This window comes from Podarcis muralis, chromosome 3 (genome assembly GCF_964188315.1).
Source record: "Podarcis muralis chromosome 3, rPodMur119.hap1.1, whole genome shotgun sequence".
Lineage (NCBI taxonomy): Eukaryota > Metazoa > Chordata > Lepidosauria > Squamata > Lacertidae > Podarcis > Podarcis muralis.
In genome coordinates, this window is record NC_135657.1 from 108,032,476 (window position 1) to 108,048,780 (window position 16,305).

At 42.0% G+C, this 16,305-nt stretch overlaps 1 protein-coding gene across 5 annotated transcripts in view; it reads right to left on the reverse strand.

Moving 5' to 3' along the window:
- SLX4IP (SLX4 interacting protein) overlaps nt 1-16,305 on the reverse strand; it is a 99,001-nt gene that overhangs the window by 38,992 nt on the left and 43,704 nt on the right. For 4 of the 5 annotated variants that reach the window (XM_028722232.2, XM_077926450.1, XM_028722231.2 and 1 more), the window contains one exon: nt 901-990. The exons of the other annotated variant lie outside the window; for it this stretch is intronic. In XM_028722232.2, the coding sequence (XP_028578065.2) occupies nt 901-990 (90 nt within the window). The remainder of the gene's footprint in view (nt 1-900; nt 991-16,305) is intronic. 5 annotated transcript variants of the gene reach the window in all.

Genomic DNA, 16,305 nt, shown 5'->3' on the forward strand with positions numbered 1-16,305 from the left:
CTATCTATCTATCATCTATCTATCTATCATCTATCTATCCATCATCTGTTTTTAATTAAATTTTCTGTTTTACAATTTAAAACACTAATTTAAACATCCTTAAAATATAAATGACTTCCCTTCTTCTCTTTCCATGATTCATTTTACATATCATAGATGCCTGCATATTTTACAAAAACTATACCATTCAGTATCCCACTACTGCAGCCATCAAAACTTGTTTACATTGCTGAATTTATCTTAATGCTGCCAGCGTTTTCAGCTGTACACAGTTATTTCTCATATATTCATTAAACGTTTTCCAGTCTTCTTAAATCTCCTTTGGTTGGGACCTCGCTTGTTTTCCATTTTGTGGCTAACAAAACACGGGGCGCAGTTGTTGCATACATAAATAACCTTTTCTGACAACTGGTAATTTTAGTCTGAATTATCCCCAACAGAAAGGACTGGGTTTTTTGGGGAAAGTACTTTTAAACATTTTTTTCCAATTCATTATAGATCATTTCCCACTACTCTCTTAACCCTTTACAAGTCCACCACATATGAAAGAACGTTCCCTCCACCTCTTTGCATCTCCAGCACTTATCTGATTCAGTCTTATACATCCTTAGCAAGCCTACTCGGAATTAAATAACATCTGTGAATCATTTTCAGGTAGTTCTCCTCCAAAGAATGACATGCTGTAAACTTCAAGTCATTTTTCCAGAGTTTTCCCCTGCAGTATCTTCAAATATCATATCAATTCCAAAAAAAAAAAAAAAAAGGGAGCCTCCAGCAGCACAAATAAAAATTCCCAAGATATTAGGAACATGCAATAACCAAATGTGAATAAGCCAATGCAATCTCCTGCTTACCCTGCTTAAATTGTGTGCTTTTAAAGCACAAATGATTGAGCCTTACCTCTCTCTTACGATCAGAAAACCACACAGTGTCCTTACTGGAGTCACGCGACGTAACATGGAAATCCACCAGAACAGCAAAGTTTCCACACTTCGGATGTTTGTGGTAGAAAGCAGAAAAGGGAGATAACAGAAAATCTTTTTTATACTGTGTTATTATACACATTATCATAGAATCATAGTTGGGAGGAACAACAGGGGTCAGCTAGTCCAACCCAGTGCAATGCAGGAATTTCATCCAATTTGAAACCATATCGGACCCTGCTTAGCTTTGAAAACATGCTACTAGTTTTATTGCTGCAAGCTTAGTGTGGTTCTTGGAGTTCAGAGCTAGGTCTTATATGACTGAATATTACCCATGTGCAGGATATAACAGCATCATAACTGCCCTATGAACATGCCGTTTATCATAGGAATCTTAATATTTTGTTATAAAAACCTAATCAATTCAATATCAATGCATCAACTAGCATGTATAAACTTTAACATAAAAATTACCCAATTCACGCCAGCTTAATTTTTTTAAATGGATTGAGAAATTCTTCTTTGAATAGTGTGCCTGACATTTCACGTTAGCCTATCAAACTGTTCACGTTACTTTTTTAAAAAAAATTAAGAACCGCCTTTTGCTAGCTACGTTGGCCTAAACAGAAATGAAGGAGCATTCTGTGGTGTTCTAGGTCTCAGCTGTGGCAAGACCAGGTGAGGGTCTGGGGGTCACCTCTATCACCAAGAACCTCAAGTATCCCTTTTCCAGCGGATGAGGTAGGTTGGTAGGGAAGAGGGAGCTGTGACTGACGAGTACCCAAGAGAAAGTAGACATCCTTAGTGGATATTCAGCCGTGGAAGCACAGAGAGATACAAGGGCTATGTGGTTCAGCTGCCCAGCACAAATATGTGTCATGACATCAGAAATACATCTTCTTCTTTGTCTATCACTTGTAGCCGAGTAAGATTGTCTTCCATGAACACGGTCTTAACAGTGAGTCCATAAGTGACTGTGGAGGCCAATTCTGGATCCACATGTCCTTCCACAGTGGGGACATAGGGTTCCGGGCAGGATGTTGATCACGACGAGGGTTTGCTGAACGTGCCTTCCTCTTAGTACGTTTCTCCCTTTTGTCCTGAGCTCAAGCATCTTCAAAGCCCATAGTTCTAGTTACGGGTAGGTAGCTGTGTTGGTCTGCCATAGTTGAAACAACATAAAAAAAATCCTTCCAGTAGCACCTTAGAGACCAACGAAGTTTGTTACTGGTATGAGCTTTCGTGTGCATGCACACTTCTTCAGATACACTGAAACAGAAGTCAACAGACCCTTATATATAGTGAGAGGGTGGGGAGGGGTATTACTCAGAAGGGTATACATAAGGGTCTGTTGACTTCTGTTTCAGTGTATCTGAAGAAATGTGCATGCACACGAAAGCTCATACCAGTAACAAACTTAGTTGGTCTCTAAAGTGTAACTGGAAGGAATTTTTTAAATTTCAAAGCCCATGACACCTTTGGTAAAGGCTGTTCTCCAATTGGAGAGCTCGCAGGCCAGTGCTACATTTTTTTTTAAAGATTTGCCTTGAGAGAGTCTTTAAACCTCTTTTGTTGACCATCACCATTAAGCTTTCCATTTTTAAATTCAGAATAGAGTAGTGGCTTTGGAAGACAATAATCAGGCATCTGCACACATGGCCAGTCCAACAAAGTTGATGTCAAAGAGTCATGGCTTTGACACTGGTGCTCTTTGCTTCTTCCAGTACACTGGTATTAGTTCACCTGTCTTCCCAAGTGATGTGCAAAAATTCTAGGAGACTCCGTTGATGGAATCTTTTGAGGAGTTGGAGATGGCGTTTATAAGTGGTCCATGTCTCACTAGCGTACAGTAAGGTTGGTAGTACAATAGCTTTGTAAACTATTATTTTGTAGACATACTGACCACAGCACTCATGCCTTCACTGCATAGCAGCACTTGCAAGCAAGGGTGCTGGCCTCCCTAGTCCTTAGTTGTCTTTCAAAGGCAGTAGCCTCATGGTTACCAACTGCCACCCATCCACAAAATGTTGCCATCAAACAAGCATAAACAGGAGGTGTCAGTAACTCATCTATCTGAACTACCTGTGCACAGTGAGTGAATTGTTTGGTGCAACTCGCCATACAAAGAAGCCTCAAGTTCACACCGAGAACCATAAATCTACATTTCTGTGGATTTGGCCCGGCAACTGAAGGCTCCTATCTACATGGAGGCATCAACATGACGTTCTTTTCTTTCTAAAAGGGCAGGCCACTGTTTCCATTTCCCACTGTTTGGGACTAGAATCAGGACGCTAATTCAGAGAGAAAGAGAGCTACCTGCTGGAAGAATGCAAATTCTTATCCCGATGAGTGAATGAGACTACAGAGGTTCAAAAGTTCACAAGGAGTTGCTCATGTTCGCGGCGAGCGATGATAGCCAAAATATGACACAAGTGGGAAATCATCTGTAGACAGGTGTCAAAACATGTTCAGTTGATTTCTAAATGCTATGGGATCTTCTTCTTTTTTTAAAAAAAAAATATGTTATTTTGCAATGTATGACTTCTCGGTGAAGATTTATGTGTGTCCTGTAAATTTATTTGTGAAGGGAGAAAGAATTTGTGGGGCATGTAAGTACTTAATACAAGTGCTATTTATAGACAGCTGGTCATACGCAATTCAAGTAACCGCGAAAAATATTACACGGGGCACCATGGTAATGCAAACATAAGTAAGCCAGGTTTGAATCCCCCATTCCAGCAGTAAATGAGGTGGAGTCATCAGCCTTTCATCAATTCTTTCCTCCAAAACCACTTTTCGCTATTACTTTAAGACACACAGGAACCAGCAGGCGATGAGGCAAAGCAAGATTTTCCCACCCACAAAACTTGGCTGTATCTGAAAACATTAACAGGTACAACACAGCTGACTTGCCTCCTGTCTTAACCCTTTAGTAAGAAACCTCTGAAACTACCAAAATCCTTTTTTTCAATGGTGGAAAATTGTAATCTGGTAGATATCTGGCGGCTTAGACATCCACTGGATAAACAATATACATTTTATTCTGAGCCACACCAATCGATGTCACGGATAGACCAGGTTTGGATATCGAGTGAATTATGCCCCAGGATCAAACAAATAGAAATAAAACCGAGAGTAATCTCTGACCATAGTCCGATAGAATACGAGCTGGAGAGTTCCGAAAGAAGAACCTTCAGATGGAGATTAAAGGAATATTTACTAGATGACCAGAAAATTATAGAAAATACCAAAAAAAAGCCAACAGACTATTTTGCAGATAATAGCGGCAAAGGTACCAACATCAACATAGTTTGGGATGCAAGTAAAGCCGTAATAAGAGGGCATTTCATCCAACAAAATGCAATTAAAAACAGAAACAGAGAGAAAGGAAAAGAGGAAATTTTAAGGCAGATTATGGATAATGAACAAAAATTAATTCAGAAGCCTAACAATCAGGAAACAAAAGAAAATATCAGAATTTTGCAAGCCCAATTTGCCACAATAATAAATAGGGAAGTGGAGTGGAACATTAAAAAATTAAGACAAAAGAGTTTCCAATTTTCAAATAAATCTGGCAGATGGCTTGCCTGGCAAATTAAGAAAAGGAAAGAGCAAGGCACAATAAATAGGATTACAATAGAGGGAGAGGAAGTAACCGACCCAAAAGGAATCAGGAAAGAATTTCTGAACTTCTATAGAAGCCTCTATAAGAACAAAGAGAAAAACAACTCTAGGAAGATAGAGAGATTTTTGAAAGAAAAAATAGTACAGAAAATTCCAACTGATAAGAAACAACGACTAAACGAGACAATAGAAATAGAGGAGATAGAAGAGGTAATTAAAGATTTAAAGAGAGGGAAGGCTCCGGGACCTGATGGATTCACAGCGGGCTATTACAAAGAGATGAAGTCGGTCTTAGTGAAACCCTTGAAGGAGATCATGAATAACATTTTAAAAAAAGGAGAAATCCCGGAGACCTGGAAAGAGGCATATATCACCTTCATCCCAAAACAGGGTGCAGATCTAACCCAGGTCAAAAATTATAGGCCAATTTCGCTGCTAAACACGGATTACAAAATCTTTGCAGGAATCTTGGCGAGAAGGCTGAAGTCTCTATTGGTAGAAACCATCCACAAAGATCAGGCCGGCTTTATTCCCGGCAGGCATATGAGGGACAACATAAGATATATAATCAATATTCTAGAATTTCTGTCTGTCAGGATTGACAAACAGGCAGCGATGATGTTTGTGGACGCAGAAAAAGCGTTTGATAATGTGGTTTGGGACTTCATGTTAAGGAATTTGGAGCATATGGAAGTGGGCAAAGATTTTTTTAATGGTATAAGAGCGATATACACAGAGCAGAAAGCTAAACTGATTATAAATAACACCGTGACAGAAGAAATAAAAATACAGAAAGGTACAAGACAGGGATGCCCACTTTCCCCGTTGTTATTCATAATGGTATTAGAAGTACTCCTGCAGTCAATTAGGCAAAATCAAAAAATTAAAGGAATAACAATAGGACAAAATGCCTATAAGACCAAGGCCTTTGCGGACGACTTAGTAATAATGACAGAGGATCCAACAACCACAATAGAAGAAATTCTAAAAGAGATAGAACAAATTGGGGAAATGACAGGCTTTAAACTAAATAAGAGAAAAACAAAGATGATGGTTAAGAATGTGGACCCAACTGTAATTGAAACAATTCAACACCAATCACAGATAGAAGTAGTTAAAAAAGTGAAATACCTCGGGATATGGCTCACACCTAAAAATATAGATCTATTTAAAAATAATTACGAGTCGGTGTGGAAAGAAATAAGAAAGGATTTGGAAGTATGGAGAGGTTTGAGACTGTCCTTCTGGGGAAGGATTAACACTATCAAGATGAATATACTACCGAGGGTACTTTTTCTATTCCAGACTATACCCATAATTAAGGGGAGCCGAACGTTTAGAGAATGGCAAAGGATGCTATCAAAATTCATCTGGCAGGGCAAAAAACCTCGAATAAAATTTAAATTACTGACGGACAGAAGGGAAAGGGGAGGTTTTGCCCTGCCAGATCTAAGATTATACTACGAGGCATCTTGCCTATGTTGGATAAAAGATTGGGTCAAATTAGTGAATAAGGAGCTACTCGACTTGGAGGGCTTCGATAACAGGTTCGGCTGGCACGCCTATTTGTGGGGAGGCAAGAGGAAGGTACACAAGGGGTTTGAGAATCATATTTTTAGGGGGCCAGTTATTGAGACATGGGAAAGATATAAAAACATATTAGAACCTAAAACTCCGTGCTGGCTCTCACCTCTTGAAATGATGAGTGTCAAGAAAATCAATATGAGAACGGATTGGGCAACATATGGTCAATTGTTAATGAAAGAGGATGGGAAATGGAAATTAAAGCCATATGAGCAGATTAAAGAGCATGTATATGATTGGCTTCAACACCTTCAAGTTAACGAGCTGTTCAAAAAAGAGATGAAAGAGAAAGGATATGCGGATAAAGATTCAAAATTCCAAACGGAGATTATAAATAATGATGTGAAAACAATATCTAAAATGTATAAGATGTTGTTGGATTGGAATCTGCGAGACGAGGAAGTCAAAACTGTGATGAACCGTTGGGTTAAGGATGTGGGTTACGATATACAATTTGAGGACTGGGAGAATCTATGGAAAGATGGTTTGGATTTTACGGCATGCATAACGGTAAAAGAGAATGTCATGAAGATGTTTTACAGGTGGTATATAACACCAGTAAAACTATCGAAAATGTACAAAGTTGACAGCAAATGTTGGAAATGTCAAGAGAAGGAAGGCTCCTTTTACCACATGTGGTGGGAGTGTGGGAAAGTGAGAGAATTTTGGGAAAAAGTATATACGGAGTTAAAGAAAGTGCTAAAATATACGTTTAGGAAAAAACCTGAAATATTCCTGTTAGGGATATTAGGGAATGAAATAAAAAAGAAAGATCATAAATTTGTATACTATGCAGTCACAGCAGCAAGGATAACCCTAGCTAAATTGTGGAAAAAACAGGAGATGCCAACAATAGAGGAGTGGAGAACAAAATTAATAGACTACGCGGACTTGGATAGGATGACGGGAAAGATAAGATACTTAGGAGACCAAAAGTTCATTAAGGAATGGGGAAAATATGTAGATTACCTGGAATGTATTAGCAAAGGACAAATAACGCTAAGGGGATTCAGAGAAGCACTGTGAAGAGACCAAGAGTTATTGTTTAATAAAAATAGAGGAAAAGAAATGTATAACGACAATACAAAATAGGAAATGCTTAATTATGATTTTTATTACGGAAGATTTACGGACGAGCTGAAGGAAGCCCAGAAAGAGACGACAATGTAATATTGTAGGTGAAAAATCTTTTATTGTGTATATAGCATACGTCTTATGTATTTTGTGGTGTTTTTTTTCCCTTTGCGGGTTGTAGGTGGATTTTTATGGTGTTTTTTTTTTTCTGTGGTGATGTATGTTTGTACTGATTTTATTTTTTCTTCTTTTTTTTCTTTTTCTTTTTCGAAAGCTAATAAATATTCATTTGGGGGAAAAAAAAAAGAAACCTCTGAAAGGAAGGCAGTGAGAACGTTTCCTCTCTCATCTACCAAGTCCTTCTCCAAGCTGTGTAAATTGGGATGAAATCTGGGGGTCTAAAAATGGGGATATTAATGCTGACAGGTGTAGTGGGTGGCCCTTATCAAGGAGCTCGTAAGATAAACTCAAGCTGGCCCTTATTTAGGAAATAAAATCACAATCAAATGATGTCTTTCTGTGCGCCATTACAGGACTCATGTTTCTGAAGGTGCTGCCAGAACTCTTGATTTGCCAAGGATGAAAGGAGAAAGGGAAATTATTGTGCTGAGATTCTCCACACGGCCTGCTAGAAGCCACCAGGATCATTATTATTATTTAAATTAATGTAAGAATTTCGTTTCCCATACATATCTGGAGGCGATTTAAAGGCACACCATGGGATCAGCTAAATGATGGAGAGGCTCAAGATTTGATGGCAGATATGATCTACCACGTGGTGGACATGCAAGATAACAAAAGCATTCTGGGAAATTATTTATAATGAATATTTGAAATAACGTTGTGAGAAAACCAGAAGCTTTTTAACTAGGAATTTTAGGTGCAGAGATACCAAAGGAGCAGAAACGACTATTTCTGTACGCAACAACAGCAGCGCGGATACTACTGGCCCAGAGATGGAAAGAAGATAAAGTCCTGACCAGAGACGAATGGCTGGTGAAGATGATGGACTTCACCAAAATGGCGAAAATGACCGGGAAAGTCAGAAACCAGAAAGAGAGAAACTTTAATAGGGAATGGGAGAAATTTACAAATAAGACAGGGATGTCCAACCAGTAGATCACGATCTATCGGTAGATTCCTGTCTGATCCTGGTAGATCGCGGGATCCTCATCATGTAACAAAAGTTATGGGGGAAAGGTTTTAAAAACTCTGTGCAATCCTCCCCCCACAAAACTCAACAACTCTGGGCAATCCACCCACCCCACGCACGCTCCTCCTCTCTCCAATGAAAATGGGTAGATCACTGTCAGGTTTTTTTATACTGGGAGTAGATCTTTTGGGAGTTGGACGTACCTGATCTAAGAGAACACTGTAAACAAGTATAATAATTTAATAATTTATTATTTCTACCCTGCCCATCTGGCTGGGTTTTCCCAGCCGCTCTAGGCGGCTTCCACCGAATATTAAAAACAACACAGCATCAGACATTATAAACTTCCCTAAACAGGGCCGTCTCCAGTTGTCTTTTAAAAGGAAAATAGTTGTTTATTGCCTGACATCTGATAGGAGGGCGTTCCACAGGGCAGGCGCCACTACCGAGAAGGCCCTCTGCCTGGTTCCCTGTAACCTCACTTCTTTCAGCGAGGGAACCACCAGAAGGCCCTTGGCGCTGGTTCTCAGTGTCCGGGCTGGATGATGGGATGTAGACGCTCCTTCAGGTATACAGGACCGAGTCCGTTTAAGGCTTTAAAGGTCAGCACCAACACTTTGAATTGTGCTTGGAAATGTACTGGGAGCCAATAAAGATATTTCAGGACCGGTGTTATATGGTCTTGGCGGCCACTCCCAGTCACCAGTCTAGCTACCGCATTCTGGATTAATTGCAGTTTCCGAGTCACCTTCAAAGGTAGCCCCACACAGAGCGCATTGCAGTAGTCCGAGAAGGAGATAACTAGAGCATGCACCACCCTGGCAAGACAGTCTGCGGGCAGGTAGGGTCTCAGCCTGTGTATCAGATGGAGCTGGTAAACAGCTGCCCTGGACACAGAATTGACCTGCACCTCCATGGACAGCTGTGAGTCCAATGAATCCCAGGCTGCACACCTGGTCCTTCAGGGGCACAGTTACCCCATTCAGGATCAGGGAGTCCTCCACACCAGCCTGCCCCCGTCCCCCAAGAACAGTACTTCTGTCTTATCAGGATTCAACCTCAATCCGTTAGCTGCCATCCATCCTCCAACTGCCTCCAGACACTCACACAGGACCTTCACTGCCTTGATTGGTTCTGATTTAAAAGAGAGGTAGAGCTGGGTATCATCCGCATATTGATGATCACCCAACCGAAGCCCCCTGATGATCTCTCCCAGCGGCTGCATGCAGATGCTAAAAACGAAAAACTTTGGCAGGATTTGAGTAATGCTTGTAATGTTTAGGGCTTTAAAGGGCAGCGTGCTTGGAAACGTACTGGGTATTGGCCATTACTCATATTGACCATCCTTACTTAGCCAGAATGGCACCATCCACACATAAGGTGGAAGTAACAGAGGCTCAGGGGATCCCTGAGGTTTGCAGAAGTACAAACAACTTTTCAGTGGGAAGATCCCAAGGTGAGGAACCCCCAAACATGTCAGCGAGGATGCTCAGGCGGTACAAAATACTGAATGACTCTTGTCAGGGTCAACTGGAAAACTGGGGTGGGTGGAGTGGAACTTGAATGGGCATCTTGAGCAGGAACACTCCACCCTGTGATGACTGGATTCATGCCTCACTTGTTGAATGTAACATGTTAGGTTTTTTATATGATATACTGGGAGTACATTTTGAAATGGCCACAGAATGTTCCCAGATCCGTTCAGTGTTAACTATTGACTGGCTAGATATTTTTCAGGAGCTCTTTATCTCATCAGATTAAAAACATGAAAAGTTTCGGTACAGCCGCCATCTGTTAATTCTTCATTCTTGGGAAGAAAACAGAGGGCAGGCTTTTGATAAAAGAAGATCAAAGCATTCTGTTCTTTCAGTGAGTGATACCTGTAACACAGAAGCCTAGCAAAACTGATTTCACAATGACCCAGTTGTAAAGGTGCCTTCCTGCTATTGATATGATATTTCTAGTACTCGAATAACCTTCAGTACTTTAAAACTGCCTAGAGTAATTCTACGTCTGAAGCGTGATGTTGTTTAGTTGTTCAGTCGTGTCCGACTCTTTGTGACCCCATGGACCAGAGCATGCCAGGCACTTCTGTCTTCCACTGCCTCCCACAGTTTGGTCAAACTCATGCTGGTAGCTTCGAGAACACCATCCAACCATCTCGTCCTCTGTCGTCCCCTTCTCCTTGTGCCCTCCATCTTTCCCAGCATCAGGGTCTTTTCCAGGGAGTCTTCTCTTCTCATGAGGTGGCCAAAGTATTGGAGCCTCAGCTTCAGGATCTGTCCTTCCAGTGAGCACTCAGGGCTGATTTCCTTCAGAATGGATAGGTTTGATCTTCTTGCAGTCCATGGGACTCTCAAGAGTCTCCTCCAGCACTATAATTCAAAAGCATCAATTTCTTCAGCGATCAGCCTTCTTTATGGTCCAGCTCTCACTTCCATATATCACTACTGGGAAAACCATAGCTTTTACTATATGGACCTTGGTCGGCAAGGTGATGTCTCTACTTTTTAAGATGCTGTCTAGGTTTGTCGATGCGGTAGTTTGCAAATGCAAACTAAGTTCTTCAAGAGTGCAACCTTGGCCAACTTGGGGGGAAGAGTTGTGGAAGCCGGACCTACCAAAAGACAACGATGAAGATCTGCCCCTAAGCACCTCCAACAGCGTCTTTGAAATTAGCCAGGCGCCAGGCACATTTTGCATCCAGCTATCAACCACTTGCAACCAAGTGAAGGTGCCTGGATGGCACCTGACATCTCCACCACCTGGAGATCATTGGATCTGGACATTTTTCACACACTAATACCCCATCCTGTAGAATTCGATCCGTTATATTTTATCGCCACAATCAGAATGAATTTCTGGGACCAAATTGCTTTTTCCTGTGCATCCTGAGTAGCAGTCACCATTCAGAAAAAGAGGTCGGAATAGGCCAGATGGGAGAGGTATAAATAATAAAATAATAATAATAATAATAATAATAATAATAATAATAATAAGAAGAAGAAGAAGAAGAAGAAGAAGAAGAAGAAGCAGCTTTTCTTCCTTAAGTTCTCAAAGCTCTTAACCGAGCTCAAAGTTGTCATCTGAACTAGCAATCAATCACATTCAGGCCATCCTTTGAAAAATAAGACAATCACATTCAGGCCATCCTTTGAAAAATAAGAGCCGTGTTTGCGCTGTGGGTTAAACCACAGAGTCTAGGACTTGCCGATCAGAAGGTCGGCGGTTCGAATCCCCGTGACAGGGTGAGCTCCCATTGCTTGGTCCCTGCTCCAGCCAACCTAGCAGTTCGAAATCACGTCAAAGTGCAAGTAGATAAATAGGTACCACTCTGGCGGGAAGGTCAATGGCGTTTCCATGCGCTGCTCTGGTTTGCCAGAAGCGGCTTAGTCATGCTGGCAGCATGACCCGGAAGCTGTCTGCGTACAAATGTCGGCTCCCTCGGCCAGTAAAGCGAGATGAGCGCCGCAACCCCAGAGTCGGCCACAATTGGACCTAATGGTCAGGGGTCCCTTTACCTTTACCTTAACCGAAGGTAAACTAGATATTCTGTTTGGGGGACTGTACCCTTGGGCTAAGAAGCCATTTGGTGCGTAGCTTTTATATCTGAGTTTCTAACACTGGCAACAACCCATGTGACATCAGGGAGTTCATCCAATGGATGGCTACATCTTCGCCGGTTAGTGTCTGCATGCTGTAAAACCATGGGCGGGGAACTTGCTATTCTATTTGATTAAATTTAATCAAGTATCCCATCTTTCTGACAATGTACTTTGAGTTCAAAGCAGCTCACAATAATGTGGCCCTCCTGGTGTTACTGGGCAACATCTCCCCTGACCATTGGTCATGCTGGCACTTGACATCTCCACCAGCTGGAGGTGCATGCCTGGGGATCATTTGATCATTTTACACACTAATACCCCATCCTGTCGAACAGGGGTGGCCAACTCTCAAGAGACTGTGATTTACTTTCAGAACTGGCAATGAGTTTTGGGGTTCAGCTTTTTTTAGGGAGCAGTTAAGGGGGGGCTTAAAAATGCCTGTTTTGGGGGAAGGTTCCATGTTGGGGGTTAAAGACAAGAGACAAAGGAGTAAAGTCGCTCACAAAAAGATCGCTATGGATCAATCAAAACAGCAGCACAGAGAAAGCTCCGTCTTCCCATCCAGAGATCAAACAACAATGGAGAGTGGGGCAGGAGTCAGTTTTAGCGATGCTCAGGAAAGGGAGCCAGAGATCGACTGTGATCTACCAAAACCTTGCAGGGATCTACCAGTAGATCGCAATCAACCTGTTGGACATCCCTGCTGTAGAATGCTACCAGTTATATTTCATCTGCACAATTGGAATGCGTTCTCTCTGCAGCCAGAGCAGTCACTATTAAGAAAAAGAGGTCACAACAGGTATATGTGTGTGTGTGTGTGTGTGTGTGTGTGTGTGTGGACTGTCCCTGGATCAAGTGACTTTTCTTCTTTCTCAAAGCTCTCAACCTAGCTCAAGGTTGCCATCTGAACTAGCCAGATGTTCAACTGAGAATAAATCACAGTCAGTCCATCATTTTCCATATGTGTGATTATAACCTTGGTTTTAAGGAGAATATACATACAAACACTCTAACACACAGCCATATAAACAATAATAGAAGCATATATGGTGCATATTCAGTATAAAAACAAAAACGAATTCCAGACGTGCAGTGACATATAACCAAGTTTTAAAGATGAGTCTATAGTCCAGCCACAATGAACAGTGAGTCATGGGAGGAGGTACTTGTATGACTCTCCCTACTGGGAAAAAATGGAAACAGATCCATGTCAAAACTGTCTGATTCGACTTTGCTCCAGACTACCTCCTACTTTCCAATGTGAAACGCCCTTCCCCTGCAGCCAAGGGTTAGACATCATCAACTTTAAGATTCCCTTAATTGTCTAAGAGAACCAACAGTTCCATGATAAATCATTGCAGCTCCTCCAGTTTCATATGCAGCGCTGGGAACTGACGGACAGACTTTCATCCCTGCACTCACTGTCCCCCTCCCCATGTCCTCTGTTAATAAATAGCTAACTGGATTGAGGAGGGGGAAACAGCTGGTTGCTAAGGAAACTGGGGTTTTTCACTCATGCTCTTAAATTGTGGCTAGTCGCCAGTAGGTTCACAGTGCATCAGAGCAGAACTTGAGAAGGAAAAACCCCGAATGTAGCTTATTGATTGCTTATTGGAAACTCTTCAAAGAAAGCGCAAAGAAAAGCCAAGCAGCCAGGCTGATCTGTTTTGAAGGAGATCCAAGGGATAGTAACAGAACAATATCTTTCTTAGGGCCAACCGAAAAAGAAGTGTGGTTGCTTCAGACAGAGACGCCTCTCCAGATGTTGATGGACTTTCAACAGCCTCAGCCAATGAATGGAGATGGTGGAATTTGTAGTCCCAACAACATCTGTGGGGGCCGCAGATTCCCCACTCCTGCTTTTGTCTTTCACAGAACTCTTCCTCGGACTGTAGTTAAAACAAATGAAGGAGAATATGTTGTGTGTAAACAAAGGTAAAAGGTAAAAGACCCCAGACGCTTAAGTCCAGTCAAAGGCGACTACGGGGTTGCGGCGCTCATCTCACTTTCAGGCCGAGGAAACCGGTGTTTGTCCACAGACAGCTTTCCGGGTCATGTAGCTAGCATGACTAAACTGCTTCTGGTGCAACGGGACACCGTGATGGAAACCAAAACGCATGGAAATGCTGTTTACCTTCCTGCCGCAGCGGTACCTATTTATCTACTTGCACTGGTGTGCTTTCGAACTGCTAGGTTGGCAGGAGCTGGGACAGAGCAATGGGAGCTCACCCGGTCATGGGGATTCAAACCGACGACCTTCCAATTGGCAAACCCAAGAGGCTCAGTGGTTTAGACCACAGCGCCGCCCGCGTGCCTTTATTTGCAAAAAAATAATAACAGTTGTTCATCATTTAAGAAAATGGAACTGGTGAGACAGTGCCATGGGAGGAGCTCCTTTGTTAAGAATTTTCTAAATTGTTAAGCATTAACAAAAAACCACATTGCAACACGCTAAAGCTTCAAAACTGCAGAGAGAATGATGTCCAATGGATCTGGGAGCGTTACAAGTAGGGCCATGCTGAATTTTGGCAAGGTTTGGTTTTCACTGCAAATGTTCCCATTTTGGGATGGGGATATTTTACAAAAAAACAAAAACAACCCATATTTTCAGTTTTTTTTTCATGCATTCTCCTCTCCACTCTATTGCTTGGCAGGGATGGAGGATGAGAATTTCTGCATGTCGACGAAGAGCTGGATGCATCTCAGAGAAAGTATAACGTAGCACAGTGGAATGGCACCCGAGTGTGTTGTTTCCTCTTGGTGCATTTCTTTCACCGGGGTGAAAATTGGATGTACATTCCACTGGAAGGGAGGGATGGCCTGGTCTGCGCAGAAAGGGGCTGCATTCCTTTCCACTCCCAACAATACTGTCCCTTCCAAAACAGGATGCCACAAAAGTCACCTTGTTTAAGCTCATCGTGGCTCACAAGCGGGGCAGCAATTTCTCCAAAATTGGTACTGCCGTATTTCGTAACCGAAGAGTCACCTCGCTAATTTAATTGTTGGGAATTTTGAGTCTCTCTGATGCTGCCGGAGCACTTTTCCTTCTTCTGAAAGCCAAGAGATGATGAAACACAAGTGCTCTCCCAGCATGAGTAAGGAACAACTGGAGATAGCATCTGAAACTGCAACCTCATTACACATCATCTGACAGCTTCCTAGTTGCAGGGATGCATGGAAATCCAAAGGCCGGTTGCCCACAACAAGAAAAAGAATAATAATAATAACTGCAGGAAAGGCTTTTCTTTTCCTAGCTGACTGCTGCTTCGTGAGGGTGACTCACCAGATCTGCTCAGTCACAAAAACAGTCTATTCCCTAGTCTATAATGTACGGCAATTTCATTCGAAAGCATCAGAAAATGCTGATGAAATTCAAAGCGGCAAACTATTTCGTCTAAGGAGCTGCAAAGGAAATAGAAGAAAGCAAGGGGCAAAGAGGAGCTGCTTGAATTGCCTGTATGCGATGGAGTGGATCTACACAAAGGGAAGGGGGAACCCTTTAAATCAGAATTAAATCGTTATAACAAAAGGGGGTGGGAAACGCTATGTAAAAATCACATAGAATTATTATTATTATTTTGCTCTCTGCCACCACCTGCTGTTGCAGGTTTATAACATATTCAAATTGTTGTTTTTTGGCTAATGTCGCTGAGTCCATGGAAACAAAAACAAAAATGGCTTGGGGAAAAAGAAATAATTCTCTTTGGTGGGCAGCGGTAGATGCCTTGCCATTTGAGCTGTTTGAAGGGGATGGGCAGGATATGTTCGCAGGTTTCCCAATCCGGCTCTGGCCTGGCACAGTAAACAGGCCTGGCTTGGATTTCTTTGCACAATGTGCTGGTAGCTGGATTATTTTAGGATCTGGCAGATCCTTGCCTTAGCTCCACCTCCTGCCCATGCTCGACACACCCCATTTCAGGCGTTTACACCGGCTATTGCTTCCAGGGATACCACCAGCAGTAGCTTCTGCCTGCTCATGATTTTGGGACGCCAGAGAGGCAACCTTTTCACGTGCTGCCAATCTTCCTGACATATGCAAAACAGGTCACCTAAGCAAAACTTCATAGTCCAAAGGTAAAGCTGTCCTGGCTGGATTTTCCGAGATCTGTCGATGTGAAAGTGTAAACACTTTCATAATTTTTTTTTTATTATTATTAAATGAACTACTATATGCAATCTCCATCAAGGGGGCTGTTGCAAGTGCAAACCAAAATGAATTTTTCTCATTTATATATACAAAAACTGCGAAGCAACAGGAATGAAGGGCTCTACTCTGAGCTCTTTTGATTTAATGAAGCACAAGAACACATTCAATTACAATAGAATAGAGAAATATCTAGGA